Source organism: Scyliorhinus canicula, chromosome 1 (genome assembly GCF_902713615.1).
Source record: "Scyliorhinus canicula chromosome 1, sScyCan1.1, whole genome shotgun sequence".
NCBI lineage: Eukaryota > Metazoa > Chordata > Chondrichthyes > Carcharhiniformes > Scyliorhinidae > Scyliorhinus > Scyliorhinus canicula.
In genome coordinates this window covers 206267916-206287264 of record NC_052146.1, presented here as the reverse complement: position 1 = coordinate 206287264, position 19349 = coordinate 206267916, and the positions used below count along the sequence as shown (strand labels likewise).

The window sequence follows — 19349 nt, the reverse complement described above, 5'->3', positions numbered from 1 at the left end:
TCCTGGTAGATAGTCGGTCAAAGCTCGCCTGTAGTTCCTTCCTCTTTTCCAACTTTGCTGGGTCCCCATCTTCTGCATAACTCCTATCTACCTCCAGCATCTCGTCTATTACCCTCTGCCGCTCCAACCTCACCTCTTTGTCCACCCTGGCCTTAAACGCGATCACCTCACCCCTCACCACCGCCTTTAGGGCGTCCCAGACAACTGCCTTCAACACCTCACCCGTACAGTTGAAACCTACATATTCCTCAAATACTTTTTCAACCTTGTCACAAGGTCCCCCAACAGTCCTAGATCTAATTTCCACCCCAGCCTCAGTACTACACCCTTCTCCAGTACCATATGCACCCAATGCGGAGCATGATCTGATGCTGCAATTGCCGAGTGCTCCGACCCTTAACCCCAGCCAGCAAAGCCTTCCCAACCACAAAAAAGTCGATCCGCGAGTATACCTTATAGACTGCCGAGGAAAAAGAGTACTCCCGCTCCCTCGGGTACAGAAACCTCCAAGGGTCCACCCCTCCCATTTCCACCATTGGCCCTGCCAGTGCCTCCCCCCCCCCCCCGATGGGACCAGCGAGCACGGCTGTGACCTGTCCAACCTTGGCTCCTGCACCAAGTTCCCCCCCACTCTCAGTTCGTATGTGTCCAAGTTGGGGATGGCCCCCTAACACCTTCTTCGTGAAGCCCACATCGTCCCAATTGGGACCGTATACACTTACCAGTGCCACTGACCCCCCCCCCCCCCCCCCCCCCCCTCAGCGCTCCTGTCACAATCACATATCTACCCCCCTGATCTACCACCAACTTCTCCACCTGGAAGCGTACTCTTTTGCTGCCCATAACCTCTATCCCTCAAACCCTTCTGTCAAATCCAGAGTGAAACACCTGACTAACCCAGACCTTTTTAAGTCTCACCTGGTCTTTCACACTCAAGTGAGTCTCCTGCAGCATTGCTACATCGACTTTCAAACTTTTAAGATGCGCAAGCACCCTTGACCTCTTGACTGGACCTCCTAACCCCCTTGCGCTCCACGTGACAATCCTAACTGGGGGTCTCTCTCCCCCCCACTTCGTATCCACCATCATCATACCACCGGGCCCTGTCCCATGAGCCTGACCCCCCTCCCCCATCCATTATTAACATCGAACCCCTCCCCCCCTCCCAGAATCCGCCCTGCACTTCCTCTCGAAAAAATGTCTCCCAGTATAGATCCCCCCCCCGCTCGTATCGTAAGCACATCGAAATCTGCTAACCAGGCTCCAATGTCCGCAGCCCTCCTCTTACCTCACCTGCGTTCACTAGCCGGCCTTAGTTAGCTAGTGCGGGTGCCCCCTCCCTGCCCAAGGCATACCGTCCCCTCCCACCCAGTCCCAGAAGAAAAAAAAACAACCAACCTGTGGTGAATGTAACTCCGTAATTCACACTGTATTGTATATACATGAGACCATGCATTTGTAAGTGCAGTTGCGTTGCCCAACCACTAGGGGGAGTAGCACTGGGAATGCTTAGGAGTTTGTACAGGGCTCCACCCTTGGCTCCGCCCACGACTCCTCCCCCTGGACTGCTGTATAAATACCAATGCTCAGAGCCAGTCGTTCAGTTCATCGAGAGTTCAACGCAGAATAGGCTGGCTCTCTTGTAAGTAGATTAAAACCACTGTTCATATCTTAAAGCACGTGTCTAGTGAATTGATGGTTCCATCACAACCCAAATAATTCATTAAAATAACATATAACCGTCACAACAGAGAATGCCAATCAATCCAAACAAAACCTTAAACTCTATAACAATGTGCAGTGAAGTAAATTACAATATATGTCAATGAAAAGAAAGTTGTAGCATTTATACATTTTCCTGCTCCCCAATCACAGTCCACAGTCTCTCTACCAGCTCCGCTCCTCACGTCTGCCTTCACGAACGCCTCAGCCGTCTCCACTGTTTCAAAATAAAAATCTTTAGCATTATACATCACCCTCAGCTCCTCGCTACCAAATCACACCCTTGTACAGTGCCGCCTTCACTTAGCCGAACGCCGCTCGTTTCTTTGCCAACTCCACCGTCAAGTCCTGGTAAATCCGAACTCTTAGCACCATCCCACTGCACCTCACGCTTCTGCTTCGCCCAGCTTAACACCTTCTCCTTCATGTTGTATTTATGGAAGCAGATAATTACTGTTCTTGGTGGTTCATTTAGTTTGGGCTTTGGCCTTAACGACCATTGAGCTCTGTCCAGCTCATACCGGGAGGAGTCTTCACCCTCCCCCATCAACTCCGCCAGCAGCTTCGCGAGGTACTCTGTTGGCCTCGAGCTCTCTGTCCATTCGGGCAAGCCCACAATTCTCAGAATGTGCCGCCTCAACCGGTTCTCCAAGTCCTCGAGCTTTGCTCGGAGTCCTCTGTTGGCCTCCACCACCCTCCGCAGCTCGTCCCCCATTGAGGTGAGCTGGTCGCTGTGCTGCGACACACCTCCTCCACTTCCTTCATCTTCTCGCCCTGCTCTCTCACCTCGGCCGATGTCTTTGCCACAGCTACTCTCACCGGCCCCACTGCAGTCCGGCATCCGCCATCTTGTCAGCGCTTTTGCTGGTCCTCTCATTCAATGGCGAACCCACGTTTCCTCCCTTCTTCACAACTGCTTTTTGCATCCTTTAACGATTTGTTATTTTTCTTTTTCTTTCTTCAATCTTAAAATGTATTTTTTTTTTTTTAATTCCCCTGGGACCGGACTTCAGACTTCTTCAAAACACATTCTCAGCCGGAGCCACCCGATGTGGAACATTTCCACTACATCGCACCCTGGCTTCGGGCCTGCCGCCTCGTCCTCATTTCGGCTCCCCCCCACTGCTCCAAATTCCGCTTGCCCTAGGCCCGACGCCTCAGCTCCGGCCGCCCGACACTCGCTCGGGGTTCCTCACCAGTTCTCAAACCGGCCTGGCTTGATGCCTGGGACAGCCCCAAAGGCCAACGAAAATCTGGGGGGGGGGGGGGGGGGGGGGTAGAGCGAAAAAAACGGGGGATCTCCCGAAAGCACCGTAACTAGCGGACACCGGCGGGAGTTCCTCTCAATGCGGCCGAACCGCTCGTGAACGCCACAGGAAGTCCTAAAAACATGTTCATGACATGTTTTGGTGCATAAATCAGTGCAAAAGTGTCATTTTATTGTGCAAAAATACTAGGGAAGCTCAGCTTATAAAAACAAGTGAATTAGTCAGAGCTGAGTGGGCGAAAAGCTTACTTCATAAAATGAATACGGCTTGGAATAACGTTCGATTCCAGCTGAATGTTGCCACCCAAGTAATAACCTATATATCTTCTTTCAGATTCGGATTTTTGATGTGCTGCATTCTGCCAGCATTCTCTCTTTTTCCTTCAGCTTAGCACAACTCGTCTCTCGATGTCCAATATGTGATAGTTAGTTGTCATCTCGTGTATCCGGAATAAAGAGTTTAGTTACAGCTACATCATAAGCTGACTAAAATAACATTTCTGCAAACTACCAGCGGTTTTAAAAATAAACCAGACAGATGTGCACTTGCTTTCACCAGCTGTAACCACGGGAACGCACCATAATAGTCCCTAAGTACCCGAAGCTCTGGAAGCACAAAGTAAACCTTAAATGGGACTAATCCAAAATAAATGTTTGAATGCGTTGTGAACTTCAATGAATATCAAATAAAAATACCGCAGAGGCACTTTATGTTCTCATTTACTGCCTGTCCATGCATCGAAGAGCAAATGATGAAGACACAAGTAACCTCAAAGTTAACATCGAATGAATTATAAATTTGTAAAGTATAACATTTATACACCACGTAGACTTCAGGTGGCATCACTGCGGGTCCCTGCTCTCAAATTCCCACAGCATGCTGAATGAAGGAATAAGGGAAATAACAAGATCTGATGATATCCCTTAACAAAGCGAATGGCTGAAATTTTCCGGCCCTTGCCGCTAGTGGTATCTTCCGATCCCTCCACCAATGGTGACCCCCATCCCCCGGCACTGCCAGTATGCCCAGGAGGCACTGGTATTCTGCCTGCGCCGGGGATCGGGCGCAGTAATGCCCTGCCGGTGCGTGGTGGGGTGCGGGGTGGCTCAAGGACCCTCCAAGTGGGTTGGGTGTCTGTGGGTCGCAGCGGGGGGGAGGGGGGGGGTTTGAGAGAATGGGGCACCATTTAAAAGGGGCAGCCCGATCTTTTCCTGCACTGAGGAGCTCGGCTCATCAGAGTTCCTCAATGCAGGGTATGTGGCTAAGTCCAGCCTCGGCGGAACATTCCCCGCTGGAGGCTGAAAAGAGGAGTGCCATTAGACAGCGTGGTCGTTCCTGGCAAGTGCCAGAAACATCCCATCAATTCCTGCCCAGAATGGACTCATTTTGCTTTAGCTAAATCGTGTCCATTATGTGTTGCAGAACTAATTTATATTCCTAATCGGCAAGTGCTCTATTTGCTACAGAAAAAAACGGCCATGAGCAACTAAAAAAAGGTAAGGGACAACATACAATGAAAAGACAAAGTAAACAAATACTCAAAAACAGATCCTGGAAATTGGAAAGACACAAAGAACAAAAGAAGGTTACAAACGTGCAAAAGGGAGTATGAAAGAGCGAGCTATCAAAATGAACAAAAGAAGGTTGTCAGGTGCATTATGGGAATTGATAAGGTTGGAAATAGTGGCATCTTAAACAATTATTTTGGGTCAGTAGTTACAGCAAAGGAAGAGGATCGCATGTCAGACACTCATGGAAACAAATACTGAATTGGATATGGGGACTGGCCGAAATAACATAAGCAAAATTACAGTAATGACAAAAATAATAGCAGCAAATAGCGAAAACCCCCCCAGAACCAGCTAGTATCCTTGTCAGGGGTTTAAAGGAAGTAGGTGAGATCATTGCGGATGCCCTAACTATAGCTCCTGATTCAGCAATCGTTCCTTTACATTGCTCATGTCATCCGCAAAGGCGGCATGGATTTGTAATGGGTAAGTCATGCCTGACGAACTTGACTGAATCTTTTGAAGCGGTGTTTAAAATACAGGACAGGGAACTTCTATGGATATTATTTGGACGTATTTCGAAACATCAGTCCTTCAGAAGAGGCTGTTGGCTATGGCAGAAACTTATGAGACTAAAGAAGAGAAAAGCCAATCCAGAATGAGGCACGATTTGGCTTCAATCGTTTGGATGCATTATTCCACAGTAAGGTGAACGTACAGAGCAATAGCTATGATCACATTTACTTGGTTCAAAGTGATAAACCACATGATCCCATAAAACAACAGAAGTGCCACGCTGTCCATGTCAATGAGCTGTCTCGTCTCAATGAAAGAGACAAACACCTCTACATCCTATTCCACAGACCAGGGAAGAACAGTGTCTTTCCCTCCCCTCCAGCCTCCTGCCAGTCACAGAATCTTGCTGCCTGCCAGCATGAACAGCTCAGCCGCATTACAAACGCTGCCTCTTGGGTGCTCGCTTCTCAACAGGCCCACTTTGTAGGCAGGAATCATAGGGGCTTTTCAAAATAATGAGGGAGCAGTTTGTTTGCTGATGACCTTGAAATTTTCGCATATCATTTTTTCCCCTCATTTTCTTTAACATTTGGACCGCCCTTGTATCTGGGTGCCCCCCCCCCTTTCGCGGCCATGAGAGCCAGAAGTGATCGCCTCAAGAGACAATACCACAGCTTTTCGGAGTCGATTATTTGTGCAATCAGGGCAGGCATTGACATTTTAACTTCCACAAGCAGATTTGCTTTTAATTCCTTTGAGCACACGGAATGAAAACATTTGAGTAAAACATTCTCTTGCTGAGTTGAGTTAAGGGGTGAAAACCCTGCTACTGGCCATTTTTAGGGAAATTATTCAAAGAAAACTAGTTGGATTAAATTGATCAGAAGACACAAATCAAGAATTCTGAGCCTTACCTTGCCACTGGGAAGACCTAGTTCCTTCAGTACCTGAAATATCACCTTCTCTGTCTTGCCTGAGGCAAAGGTTCTGGTAATGCTGAAAATAATGAAACGATAAAATCTTTTAGAAACAATTTAGGAGTCTCAGGAATGATTAGCTGACAAAAAAAAGTTATTTTGCTATTCTATAATTGTCTATATTGTATTCTTTACGCTGGGTGAAAATGTAATTTTTGAAAATATGGAGCTGGATTCTCCCAAAATGGGACACTCCCCAGTTTCCTGCAAAAAAATAAAAGGCGATTCACTTACCATCTGGGGGCTATCAGTGACCTGGAGCGATTCACGCAGCTTTAGCTGCGTATACGGGCCCCCGCACTTCTGGTTCAGAGTCCGTGCATGCGCATGGCTCGGTCGGGAGCAGAGTATCGCTGGGAGGGCCTCTGGCAAGACCCCCAGCCGCGCAGCGTAATTCGCGGGCGCGTGATTCTCCGTGGCCTGGAGAATCGCCGAGCAGCACCGGGCCCGATTCGGTCGGGAAATTCGATTCTCAACCCCCACGCCAGACGCGATTTCGGCGCGGGGCTGCGGAGAATCCAGCCCAAGTTATATAGTTGTTTCAAGCAAACAAACAATGATGTCTACCACAAGGAAGGAGACCAGACCGAGTTGCAAGGTTAAACGGGAGATTTATTTGTTAGTACAGCAGAGAGCCCAGGCAAGTGCTACAGGCCTGAGTGAGCCCCGGCTGGTTCTAGGCCAGCTGGTTTTATACCGGAAGCCTTGGGTAGCTCCGACCCTTTAGCAGGGGAGCATGCATTCCCCTAGGGATTCTGGAAAGACCAGATTTCCGACGCTGTGGGCCTAGGCTATGACACAAACAATTCATAATCTCGACAGTTCTATATGCTGGTAACTGAAATCTGTTCGGACAGGATAAAGAATGTGTAGGAGAGCTACATGCTTTCTTTTCCATCAAGGGTGCTGCGTTATATTACTAACAATAGAAAATTAATACGGATTGGAGGTAGGAGGAAGCGGAAAAAATAGCCGGCTGCTGGAACGACGGTTCCTCGTGTGTATGCCACCTCTGGGCAATTTTTGTGGCAGTTGGTTCACCAGATGCCAAACCTGTGGAGAGCCAATCAGGCTCTAAAAGCCGACCGAGTACACTGAAGGAAGCTAACTGGGGTTTTGCAGATTCCTACTGGATATACAGTGTTGGCCTGGCTACAGAAATCAATTTTCACTTTCGGTAGAAAAATATTGGAGAGAGCACACCACCACCTTCAAGTGCCCTCTCTCTTACTTACCTTTCATTGCAGACTGCTGCTCCTTCCAAGCTGGAAGGACTCTCATTGGCCTCCCAGTTTGAAGAGCATGACTAAAGATGGTAAACCAGTCTTCAGACCAATTAACAAGGGACCCGGTTAAAAGCATAATGAGTAAATATGGGTGGCATGGTAGCATGGTGGTTAGCACAGTTGTTTCTCAATTCCAGGGTCCCAGGTTCGATTTTCGGCTTGGGTCACTGTCTGTGCGGAGTCTGCACGTTCTCCCCGTGTCTGCGTGGGTTTCCTCCGGGTGCTCCGGTTTCCTCCCACAGTCCAAAAATTTGCAGGTTAGGTGGATTGGCCATGATAAATTGCCCTCAGATGGGGTTACTGGGTTACAGGGATAGGGTTGAGGTTTGGGCGTAGGTAGGGTGCTCTTTCCAGGGGTCGTTGCAGAGTTGGATAGGCCAAATGGTCTCCTTCTGCACTGTAAATTCTATGATGAGTAAATATTTCTTCCTGCAGGACACTCAGAAACTGACCTGACCTCTATTTCCTGCCCCCAATGGGAAAATTCTGCCATGAAAATCATTGTACAAGGAGTCGAGACTCACCTCTATTGTTTCTCACCTGCAATGGTCTCTCTCTCTCTCTCTCACAAACAAAGATACACGCCCACACTTGCCCTCTCACACATATTTAACTCCACAGTGTGTCTCTGTGCATTTTATGTTTATTCTGTTCATAACGGGACTGGCAATGTGGCTTTTGATATACCATCAATTACGACACGAGAGTGAGATCAAGTGAATGAAGGCATTAATACGCAAAGAGCTTAACTAGCCAGAGAATTCAGTACAAACTGAGCGCCACCCACTGGACGCAACATTATATACAGCCCTGGGGAGGCGGAGCCAGAGGCGGAGCCAACCAGGGTTCCAACCCAAGCCCTAAAGGCAGAACACACCAAACCTTAAAGGCATATCACCTATCTGGTGAATACATTCACCACATTCACCCCCTCTTTAAAAAAACACAAAGTCCGTCGGGGGTGATGTGGGATCAAATGTTCAGTGTATCAGGAGGCCTGATCGTTCTCTTTGACCTCCTCAGCTCAGGCGGTGGTACGGTGGGCACAGACGTCATCGATGATGGTATATCCGGGGGCACGGCGGTTGGAGCTTCCGTCTGGCGTGTAAAAGAAGATTGGGGAGCAGGGGCCGGGTGGGTGGCTTGGGTCGACATTGCAGGCATGGAGGGGGGAAAATGGAGGCGCAGGAGGGGGGAAAATGGAGGCGCAGGAGGGGCACAGTTGGTGGCGACTGGTGACGCTGGGATGCAGGGGGAAATATTGGCGGGGAAACCAGCGGGCGCCAGATCCCGTAGGGAAACCGTTCCTTGCGGTACATCAGGTATACTGGGGGTTAGCATGTAGCAGCTGGACCCTCTCGACTAGGGGATCCATCTTATGGCTCCTCACATGCCGCCGGAGAATAACAGGTCCCAGAGTTGTCAGCCAGGATGTAAGTGAGACCCCGGAGATAGGCCTCCTAGGGAAACCAAAGAAGCGATTGTGAGGGGTCTTGTTCGTGGCCATGCAGAGGAGTGATCTACTGGTGTGGAGCGGATCGGGTAGTACCTCCTGCCAGCGGGGAATTGGGAGACTTCTAGACCGAAGGGCCAGAAGGACAGCCTTCCAAACCGTCGCGTTCTCCCTCTTCACCTGCCCATTTCCCTGCGCATTGTAGCTGGTAGTCCTGCTCGAGGCGATGCCTTTACCGAGCAGGTACTGACGCAGCTCATCGCTCATGAACGATATAGCCCGGTCGCTGTGGATGTAAGCTGGGAAACCGAACAGTGAAGATGCTGTGCACTGCCTTTATAACAGTGGCTGAGGTCATTGCGAATGAGAAGCAGGAGTACTCGTCAATGATGGTTAAGAAATAGACATTGCAGTTAGTGGACAGAAGGGGCCCTTTGAAGTCGATACTTAGGCGCTCAAAGGGCCTGGAGGCCTTCACCAGGCGAGCCTTGCCTGGCCGATAGAAGTGCGGTTTGCACTCCGCGCAGACTTAGCAATCCTTGGTCATGGCCCTGACCTTATCGGTGGAGTAGGGCAGATTGCGGACCTTAATAAAGTGGGCAAGCCGGGTGACCCCACCGGGTGACAGAGGTCATTGTGGATAGCCCGCAGTCGATCCTCTTGCGTGCTGGCGCATGTACCGCTGGGACAGGGCATCTGGGGGCTCGTTCAGCACCCCCAGACGATACTTAATATCGTAAGCGTAGGTGGAGAGTTTGATTCTCCACCTCAAGATCTTATCATTCTTGATCTTGTCCTGCTGTGTGTTGTCGAACATAAAGGCGACCGACCGCTGGTTGGTGACGAGGGTGAACCTTCTACCGGTTAGGTAGTGCCTCCAATGCCGCACAGCTTCCACAATAGCTTGCGCCTCTTTCTCGACAGCGGAGTGCCGGATCTCGGAAGCGTTGAGGGTTCTAGAAAAGAACACAACTGGCCTGCCCGTCTGGTTGAGGGTAGCAGCCAGGGCGACGTCTGACATATTGCTCTCGACCTGGAAGGGAATGATCTTGTCCACCGCGTGCATAGCGGCCTTAGTGATATCGGCCTTGATACGGCTGATGGCTGAACGGGCCTCAGCCGTCAGGAGAAATGTTGTGGTCTTAATAAGTGGGCAGGCTTTGTCCGCATAGTTGGGGACCCACTGAGCATAATGAGAGAAAATCCCCAAGCACATTTTGAGGGCCTTGAGGCTGAGGAGAAGAGGGAGCTCCGTGACGGGCCGCATGCGGTCGGGGTCGGGCCATAGGTCCCCGTTTTCCATGACATAGCCGAGGATGGCTAGCCGGGTTGTGCGGAAGACGCAGTTTTCTTTGTTGTAAGTGAAGTTGAGGGCCCGGGCAGTCTGGAGGAACTTCTCAAGGTTGGCGTTGTGGTCCTGCTGATCATGGCCGCAGATGGTGACATTGTCCAAGTATGGGTAAGTAGCCTGCAGCCCGTACTGGTCCACCATTCGGTCCATCATCTCTGGAAGACCGAGACCCCATTAGTAACGCCAAAAGGGACCCTAAGGAAATGGAAGAGCCGGCCGGCTGTTTCAAAAGCCGTGTAGTGGTGATTTTCTGAGCGGATTGGGAGCTGCTGGTAGGCGGTCTTCAGACCGACCGTGGAGAAAACCCAGTATCGCGCGATCTGAATAACCATCTCCGTTATGCGGGGAAGGGGGTACGCATCAAGCTGCGTGAACCAGTTTATGGTCTGGCTGTAATCCACGACCATCTGGTTCTTTCCTCCGGACCGGACTACCACCACCTGCGCCCTCCAGGGGCTGTTGCTGGCCTCGATGACCCCCTCTCTCAAGAGTCGCTGGACCTCTGACTTGATGAAAGTCATATCCTGGGCACTGTACCACCGGCTCCTGGTGGCGATGGACTTACAGTCAGGGGTGAGGTTCACGAAGAGCGAGGGGGGGGGGGTTGACGTTAAGAGTCACGAGGCTACAGACAGTGAGGGGAGGTAAGGGTCCGCCGAACTTCAGGGTCAAGCTTCGTTGTCTACATTAAAAATCCAGACCAAGCAGTAGGGGCGCGCAGAGGTGAGGGAGGACATAGAGTTTAAAGCGGGCGTATTCAGCACGAGGTTCGCGATACAGTACCCCCGAATTCGGACGGAATAGGTCCCAGAGACGAGGGAGATTGTTTGGGAGGCAGGGTAGGTGCGCAGGGAGCAGCGCCTTACCGTTTCTGGATGCACGAAACTCTCCATGCTCCCGGAGTCAAAGAGGCAGGGGGTCTCGTGCCCGTTAACCTGGACGACCAACAAAATGAAGCACCGCAGGTGCTTTGCCCGCGACTGGTCGAGGGTGACTGCTCCAAGCTATGGGTAGTCTGTGTCATCTGGTGAATCGGAGTCACAAAATGGCCGCCCCCATCGGTCGCACGTGTTGGGTTGAGCAGAAGATGGCGGCCAAGATGGCCACCCCCATAAATCGCACAAGGCTGATGACGTGTAGGAAAAGGGCGTGTCCGGCAGGCACGCAGCCACGTTGCAGGGCCTGCGGTCCTGAGAGTCCCTTGGTCGGGCCTGGTGAGTTTTCTGCTTCTTGGCCTTTGGTCTGGCCAGGCAGACTGTCGCAAAATGCCCCTTTATGCCGCAGTCGCTACATATCGCGTAGTGGGCTGGGCAACGCTGTCTTGGATGTTGGCTCTGACCACAGAAGTAGCACAACGGTCCCCCGGTCTGGGCGGGCAGCTGCGTGCCACAGGCCTGTGGCATGGTCGGGTCTGGTGAAGTCCGCATGGGGCTCGTAGGGTCCATGCTGAGGTCTTGGGAGGCCACCTCTAACGACGTGGCTAATTTTACCGTTTCCTGCAGGTCGTTTGCCCCGTTTTCTAGGAGTCGCTGCCTGATGTACTTTGAGCGGATTCCAGCCACACAGGCGTCCCGGATCTGCAGCTTCATGCCGTCCTCCACCGCCACAGCTTGGTAATTGCAGTTTCTGGCGAGTGAGCTTTTCCAAATACTCATCCAGCGATTCCCCAGAGCGCTGCTGGCAGGTACAGAGTAGATGCCGTGCGAACACCTCATTGATGGGCTTGATAAAGCGCTTCGAATCTCAACCGCAGCGTCATACGAGGCCGCATTCTCGATTAAAACGGAGATTCTGTGGCTCACCCGGGCGTGGGGGAGATGCAGCTTGCGAGTTTCGAGGATAGGTACTTCTGAGGAGCCGATATATGCCTCGAAGCAGTGAAGCCAGTGCGAGAAGATCTCCTTGGCTTCTGGCGCACGGGCATCTGGACCGCGTTTCTCTGGCTTGAGAGTGGGATCCATAGTGTCGTTGTTTGCGTATTAAATTGATATACCATCAATTACAACACGAGAGTGAGATCAAGTGAATGAATGTTTTAATACGCAAATAACTTAGCTAGCCAGAGACTTCAGTGGAAACTGAGCACCAACCACTGGACGCAACATTATGTACAGCCCTGGGGAGGCGGGGCCAGAGGCGGAGCCCACTGGGGTTCCAACCCAAGCCTTAAAGGCATATCATACCAAACCGCAATACATTCACTACAGCTTTGTACCCTACAACTTACTTCAATGTCTGCTGGATGGTATAACTGAGCCTCACAACCACCTATAAGCTTGCAGTTGTTGGGGAAGTAGATGTAAAGGGCGCGATCTATTGACCGTCCCTGACTCGGGACGCAACAAGCCTGAAAATCTCGTGAGATTTACCGGCCTCGTCACACCTCGTGAGATCTGACGATATCTTGTTAAGTTGTGACGTAAAACATCAATCTGGATAGCGCCCATTGAGGTCGGGGCCCAGATTTGCATATTCAAGTGAGCAGTTATGTCACTTGAATATGTCTGTGCTGGATCTATCCAGCACCCGGAACCTAATGGCCTCGCCTTGGAGAGCTGAAGCAGGCACCGATTAACACTGGTTTCCACAAACGTGGACCAGGTGTACCAGCACTGAGGGGGGGGGGGGGGGGGGGGGGGTTTCCCAGGCGATTGGGGACCCATGGGTGCTCAAGCTCTGGGCAGGGTGGTATCCTGGCACCTCCAATGCCACGCAGGCACCATGGCACTGCCAGCCTGACATGCTGGGTGCCCAGATGGCACTGCCACGCTGAGAGGGGCACTACCAACTAGCACTGCCAAGGTATCCAGGTGGCATCACGCCCACACTGAGGATTAGGCCCGGAGGGAACCTACCCTTATAAGGTGGGGTGCGGGGTACTCGAGGAACCCCTCATTGGTAAGTTGGGGTGGTCTGGAGGCCACAATGGGGAGGTCCAGAGATTGGGGTGCCATTTAGAAATGGCACCCCGCTCTCCTCGGCGCAGGAAATGGGGTTAAGTGAGGCCTCAGCCAAGGCGCGAAAATGAAGCAGAATCCTCATTAATAGCGGGGTCGTTCTCGGCACTGGAAGCACGCGGCTAAACGTGCTCCACACGGGACACTGTTTCATTTCCATTAAATCGAGTCCAAAGTTTATCCACCAATTTACAAGTAAACACCTGCTCACAGCATGTCCCCCGAAGTGTTCAGTCCGATACAAATTATTTCAGAGTTAACATTGTGACTCTGTAAGCTCAATAAGGATATCATCGGATAATGTTTAGATAATGACTGCAAGTAATCTTTCCACTTAGCCAATGTGATGTTTTATGTAACAATTGTAAATTAATTATTTTGTTAATAAACACTGAAATTGAGATAAAGTGTTTTATCTCCTACAATATCTATCCCTTCTGTAACCCATTCTGTAACCCAAAATCCGCTGTCAATTTTTTAGGCCTTGCTGACTTTCAGCGAAAGATAGTATTGATTTTGCACTGCTTGATATTAAGACAGGAGTGGATTGATGAGCCAGAATGGATAACAAAAGTGATAAACGCATCCAGTGGAAAAACATCATTTGTTGAACTCGTCGCTTTTCAAATCAGCCAAAGATGGCTAAATTGGTCCATTTTGGAGGGATTTGAGACTGAGACTCATCTCAATCTGGAGTGAACATTGCTGTCCTATCATGGAACTGCATTCTGGGGCAACATGCAATACAGGACCAGAGAGAACGAGGCAAATATCTACAGGTATTTCCCAACTCATGCATGCCAAGTTCCTGAAGCCACAGTGATCGAGACAAGTAGCCTCGAAAACTATAGACCAGTGAGCCTACCGTCGATAGTAGGGAAGTTGCTGGAGTCCATGATCAAGGATTTCAAGCACAGCATTTGGAAAGCAGTGGTATAATCAGACAAAATCAGCATGGATTTACAAAACGGAAATCGTGCTTGACAAATCTACTGGAATTCTTTGAAAATGCAACTAGTGGAGTTGACCAGGGAGAACCGGTGGATAAGGTTTATTTGAACTTTCAGAAGGTTTTCGACAAGGTCTTACATAGAATATTATTATGCAAAGTTAAAGCGCATGGGATTGCAAGTAGTATCTTGAGGTGGAAAGCGGGATAGCAGACAAGAAGAAAAAAGTAGGAATAAATGGGTCTTTTTCCAATTGGCAGGCAGTGACTTGTGGGGTACGGCAGGAATCTGTGCTAGGACCCGATTCACATTAAATATTAATGATTTGGTTGATAGAACCAAATGTAGTATCTCCAAGTTTGCGGATGATAAAGTTGGGGGGGGGGGGGGGGGTGGGTGAACTGAGGAGGATGCAGAGATGCTTCCATGGGATTTGGACAGGCTGAGTGAGTGGGCACATGCATGGCAGATGCAGTATAATGTGGATAAATATGAGGTTATCCGCTTTGGTGGAAAAAATGGGAAGGCAGATTATTATTTGAATGGGTGTAAATTGAGAGGGGTGGATATGCAGCGAGACCTTGGTGTTCTTGTGCATTAGTCGCTGAAAGTGAACGCGCAGGTACAGTCGGCAGGAAAGAAAGCAAATGGTATATTGGCATTCATAGATTGACATCCAGCAGAGGGCAGCAGAGCAGAGCTTCTGATTGGCTGTTCCAGGGACATTTGCATACGTGCAGTGCGGTCAGCGTAAGTTGAAGGTGCACCTGCATCAGTGACCCGAGGAGTTCGACGGAAGTCAAGCATCCAGCAGAGGGCAGCAGAGCAGAGCTTCTGATTGGCTGTTCCGGGGACATTTGCAGACGTGCAGTGCGGTCAGCGTAAGTTGAAGGTGGTTTGTGAAGGGGCTGTTCTCGAGTGACAGCTTTACCCGAAACACTACTTACGTAGTGTCTCCCACCCATCCTCCTCCTCTAACAAAAAAAAAAGTTCTGTCCGTTGGCCTAGTTTCAGCCGTTCAGAGGAGGAGGAGCAGTCTCTGGGTGAGTATAAAAACTCACTTTAACCCGAGGATCGAGGCCTAGTTTTGGGAGCCGTTCAGAGGAGGAGGAGCAGTCTCTGGGTGAGTATAAAAACTCACTTTAACCCGGGGATCGAGGCCTAGTTTTGGGAGCCATTCAGAGGAGGAGGAGCAATCTCTGGGTGAGTATAAAAACTCACTTTAACCCGGGGATCGAGGTCCAGTTTCGGGAGCCGTTCAGAGGAGGAGGAGCAGTCTCTGGGTGAGTATAAAAACTCACTTTAACCCGGGGATCGAGGCCTAGTTTCGGGAGCCGTTCAGAGGAGGAGGAGCAATCTCTGGGTGAGTATAAAAACTCACTTTAACCCGGGGATCGAGGCCTAGTTTCAGGAGCCGTTCAGAGGAGGAGGAGCAGTCTCTGGGTGAGTATAAAAACTCACTTTAACCCGGGGATCGAGGCCTAGTTTCGGGAGCCGTTCAGAGGAGGAGGAGCAATCTCTGGGTGAGTATAAAAACTCACTTTAACCCGGGGATCGAGGCCTAGTTTCGGGAGCCGTTCAGAGGAGGAGGAGCAGTCTCTGGGTGAGTACACAGACCTAACGGTAACTTCCTGTTTTCCACTTTGTTTTCAAAAGTGACGTCAGAGGGAAGCTGTGATCTGATTGGTTGATAACCAATCTGCCCCAAATTTAAAACTCGTAAACTTAAATTAAACAAATTAATTAATTAGAGATGGCTGGTCAGGTGATGTGCTTAAGCTGCTTGATGTGGGAGCTGGCAGATCCCATAGCGAGCTGCAGCGACCACATCTGCAGTAAGTGTTGGCTGCTCGAAGAACTCCGGCTCAGAGTTGATGAGCTGGAGTCTGAGCTTCACACACTGAGGCACATCCGGGAGGGGGAGGCTTACCTGGACACTTTGTTTCAGGAGGCAGTCACACCTGTCAGAGTAAATAGTTTAAATCCTGCCAGTGGCCAGGGACAGCAGGGTGTGACTGCAAGTCAGGCAGGTAAAGGGAACCAGCAGTCAGGAACTCAGGAGCCTCAGCCCTTGACCCTGTCCAACAGGTACGAGGCACTTGCTCCCTGTGTGGATGGCGAACAGGGCTGCAGGAAGGATGAGTCAGCTGACCAAGGCACCATGGTTCAGCAGGCCATTCAAGGGGAGGAAGTAAATAGGCAAGTTGTAGTTGTAGGGGATTCTATTATCAGAGGGATAGATAGTATCCTTTGTGAGCAAGATAGAGGGTCCCGCATGGTATGTTGCCTGCCCGGTGCTAGGGTGCGGGACATCTCTGACCGGCTTGAAAGGATATTGGAGAGGGAGGGGGAGGATCCAGTTGTTGTGGTCCATGTCGGTACCAACAACTTAGGCAAGTCTAGGAAAGAGGACCTGTTTAGAGATTATAAAGAGTTAGGATTCAAATTAAAAAACAGGTCCTCAAGGGTCATAATCTCCGGATTACTGCCCGAGCCACGTGCAAATTGGCATAGGGAGGCAAGAATAAGGGAAGTTAACACGTGGCTGAAAGAGTGGTGTGGGAAAGAGGGGTTCCTTTTCATGGGACACTGGCATCAGTTTTGGGACAGGGGGGACCTATACCGTTGGGATGGTCTCCACCTGAACCGAGCTGGGACCAGTGTTCTGGCGAAAAGAGTAAATAGGGTGGTCAATAGGACTTTAAACTAGAGATTGGGGGGGAAGGGAAAGTCAGGGAACCAAGAGGTGAAGGAATCAGTGGGAAGCGTAGCTGCTTAGGATTACAAAAAATCACGAAAAGACAGAGCTCAGGAGAGGTTACGATAGTCCCCATCTCACAAAATATGACACAGTGTATGGAAAGGCTCAGTAAACCAAGGTCCACCACACTAAGAAAACAAAAAGGGACAGTCAATAGGGAATTAAAGGTGCTATATTTAAATGCCCGCAGTGTACGGAACAAGGTAGATGAGCTTGTGGCCCAGATTGTGACTGGCAGGTATGATGTGGTAGGCATCACAGAGACGTGGTTGCAGGGGGTTCAGGACTGGCAGTTAAACATCCAGGGATTTACAACCTATCGAAAAGACAGAGAGGTGGGTAGAGGGGGCGGGGTTGCCTTGTTAATTAGAAATGAAATTAAATCAATAGCACTAAACGACATAGGGTCAGACGATGTGGAGTCTGTGTGGGTAGAGTTGAGGAACCACAAAGGCAAAAAAAACCATAATGGGAGTTATGTACAGGCCTCCTGACAGTGGTCAGGACCAGGGGCACAAAATGCACCACGAAATAGAAAGGGCATGTCAGAAAGGCAAGGTCACAGTGATCATGGGGGACTTCAATATGCAGGTGGACTGGGTAAATAATGTTGCCAGTGGACCCAAAGAAAGGGAATTCATTGAATGTTTACAGGATGGCTTTTTGGAACAGCTTGTGATGGAGCCCACGAGGGAACAGGCTATTCTGGACTTAGTGTTATGTAATGAGCCAGAATTGATAAAAGATCTTAAAGTAAGGGAACACTTAGGAAGCAGTGATCATAATATGGTAGAATTCAGTCTGCAATTTGAAAGAAAGAAGGTAGAATCAGATGTAAAGGTTTTACAGTTAAATAAAGGTAATTACAGGCGCATGAGGGAGGAACTGACGAAAATCGACTGGAAGCAGAGCCTAGTGGGAAAGACAGTAGAACAGCAATGGCAGGAGTTTCTGGGAGTAATTGAGGACACAGTGCAGAGGTTCATCCCAAAGAAAAGAAAGGTTATCAGAGGGAGGATTAGGCAGCCATGGCTGACAAAGGAAGTCAGGGAATGCATCAAGGCAAAAGAGAGAGCCTATAATGTGGCAAAGAGTAGTGGGAAGTCAGAAGATTGGGAAGGCTACAAAAACAAACAGAGGATAACAAAGAGATAAATAAGGAAGGAGAGGATCAAATATGAAGGTAGGCTAGCCAGTAACATTAGGAATGATAGTAAAAGTTTCTTTAAATACATTAAAAACAAACGAGAGGCAAAAGTAGACATTGGGCCGCTCCAAAATGACGCTGGTAATCTAGTGATGGGAGACAAGGAAATAGCTGAGGAACTTAATAAGTACTTTGCGTCAGTCTTCACAGTAGAAGACATGAGTAATATCCCAACAATTCAGGAAAGTCAGGGGGCAGAGTTGAATATGGTTGCCATCACAAAGGAGAAGGTGCTAGAGAAACTAAAATGTCTGAAAATTGATAAATCTCCGGGCCCAGATGGGCTACATCCTAGGGTTCTAAAGGAGATAGCTGAAGAAATAGTGGAGGCGTTAGTTATGATCTTTCAAAAGTCACTGGAATCAGGGAAAGTCCCAGAGGATTGGAAAATCGCTGTTGTAACCCCCCTGTTCAAGAAGGGAACAAGAAAAAAGATGGAAAATTATAGGCCAATTAGCCTAACCTCGGTTGTTGGCAAAATTCTAGAATCCATCGTTAAGGATGAGATTTCTAAATTCTTGGAAGTGCAGGGTCGGATTAGGACAAGTCAGCATGGATTTAGTAAGGGGAGGTCGTGCCTGACAAACCTGTTAGAGTTCTTTGAAGAGATAACAAATAGGTTAGACCAAGGAGAGCCAATGGATGTTATCTATCTTGACTTCCAAAAGGCCTTTGACAAGGTGCCTCACGGGAGACTCCTGAGTAAAATAAGGGCCCATGGTATTCGAGGCAAGGTACTAACATGGATTGACGATTGGCTGTCAGACAGAAGGCAGAGAGTTGGGATAAAAGGTTCTTTTTCGGAATGGCAACCGGTGACAAGTGGTGTCCTGCAGAGTTCAGTGTTGGGGCCACAGCTGTTCTCTTTATATATTAACGATCTAGATGACGGGACTGGGGGCATTCTGGCCAAGTTTGCCGATGATACAAAGATAGGTGGAGGGGCAGGTAGTATTGAGGAGGTGGGGAGGCTGCAGAAAGATTTAGACAGTTTAGGAGAATGATCCAAGAAGTGGCTGATGAAATTCAACGTGGGCAAGTGCGAGGTCTTGCACTTTGGAAAAAAGAATAGAGGCATGGACTATTTTCTAAACGGTGACAAAATTCATAATGCTAAAGTGCAAAGGGACTTGGGAGTCCTAGTCCAGGATTCTCTAAAGGTAAACTTGCAGGTTGAGTCCGTAATTAAGAAAGCAAATGTAATGTTGTCATTTATCTCAAGAGGCTTGGAATATAAAAGCAGGGATGTACTTCTGAGGCTTTATAAAGCACTAGTTAGGCCCCATTTAGAATACTGTGAGCAATTTTGGGCCCCACACCTCAGGAAGGACATACTGGCACTGGAGCGGGTCCAGCGGAGATTCACACGGATGATCCCAGGAATGGTAGGCCT

General features: G+C 49.4%; 1 protein-coding gene across 1 annotated transcript in view; it reads right to left on the bottom strand.

The window, feature by feature from the left end:
* LOC119971201 (1-phosphatidylinositol 4,5-bisphosphate phosphodiesterase beta-4) overlaps positions 1–19349 on the bottom strand; it is a 595914-nt gene that overhangs the window by 213747 nt on the left and 362818 nt on the right. Inside the window, exon 11 of the mRNA XM_038806423.1 lies at positions 5929–6010. Within this exon, the coding sequence (XP_038662351.1) occupies positions 5929–6010 (82 nt within the window). The remainder of the gene's footprint in view (positions 1–5928; positions 6011–19349) is intronic.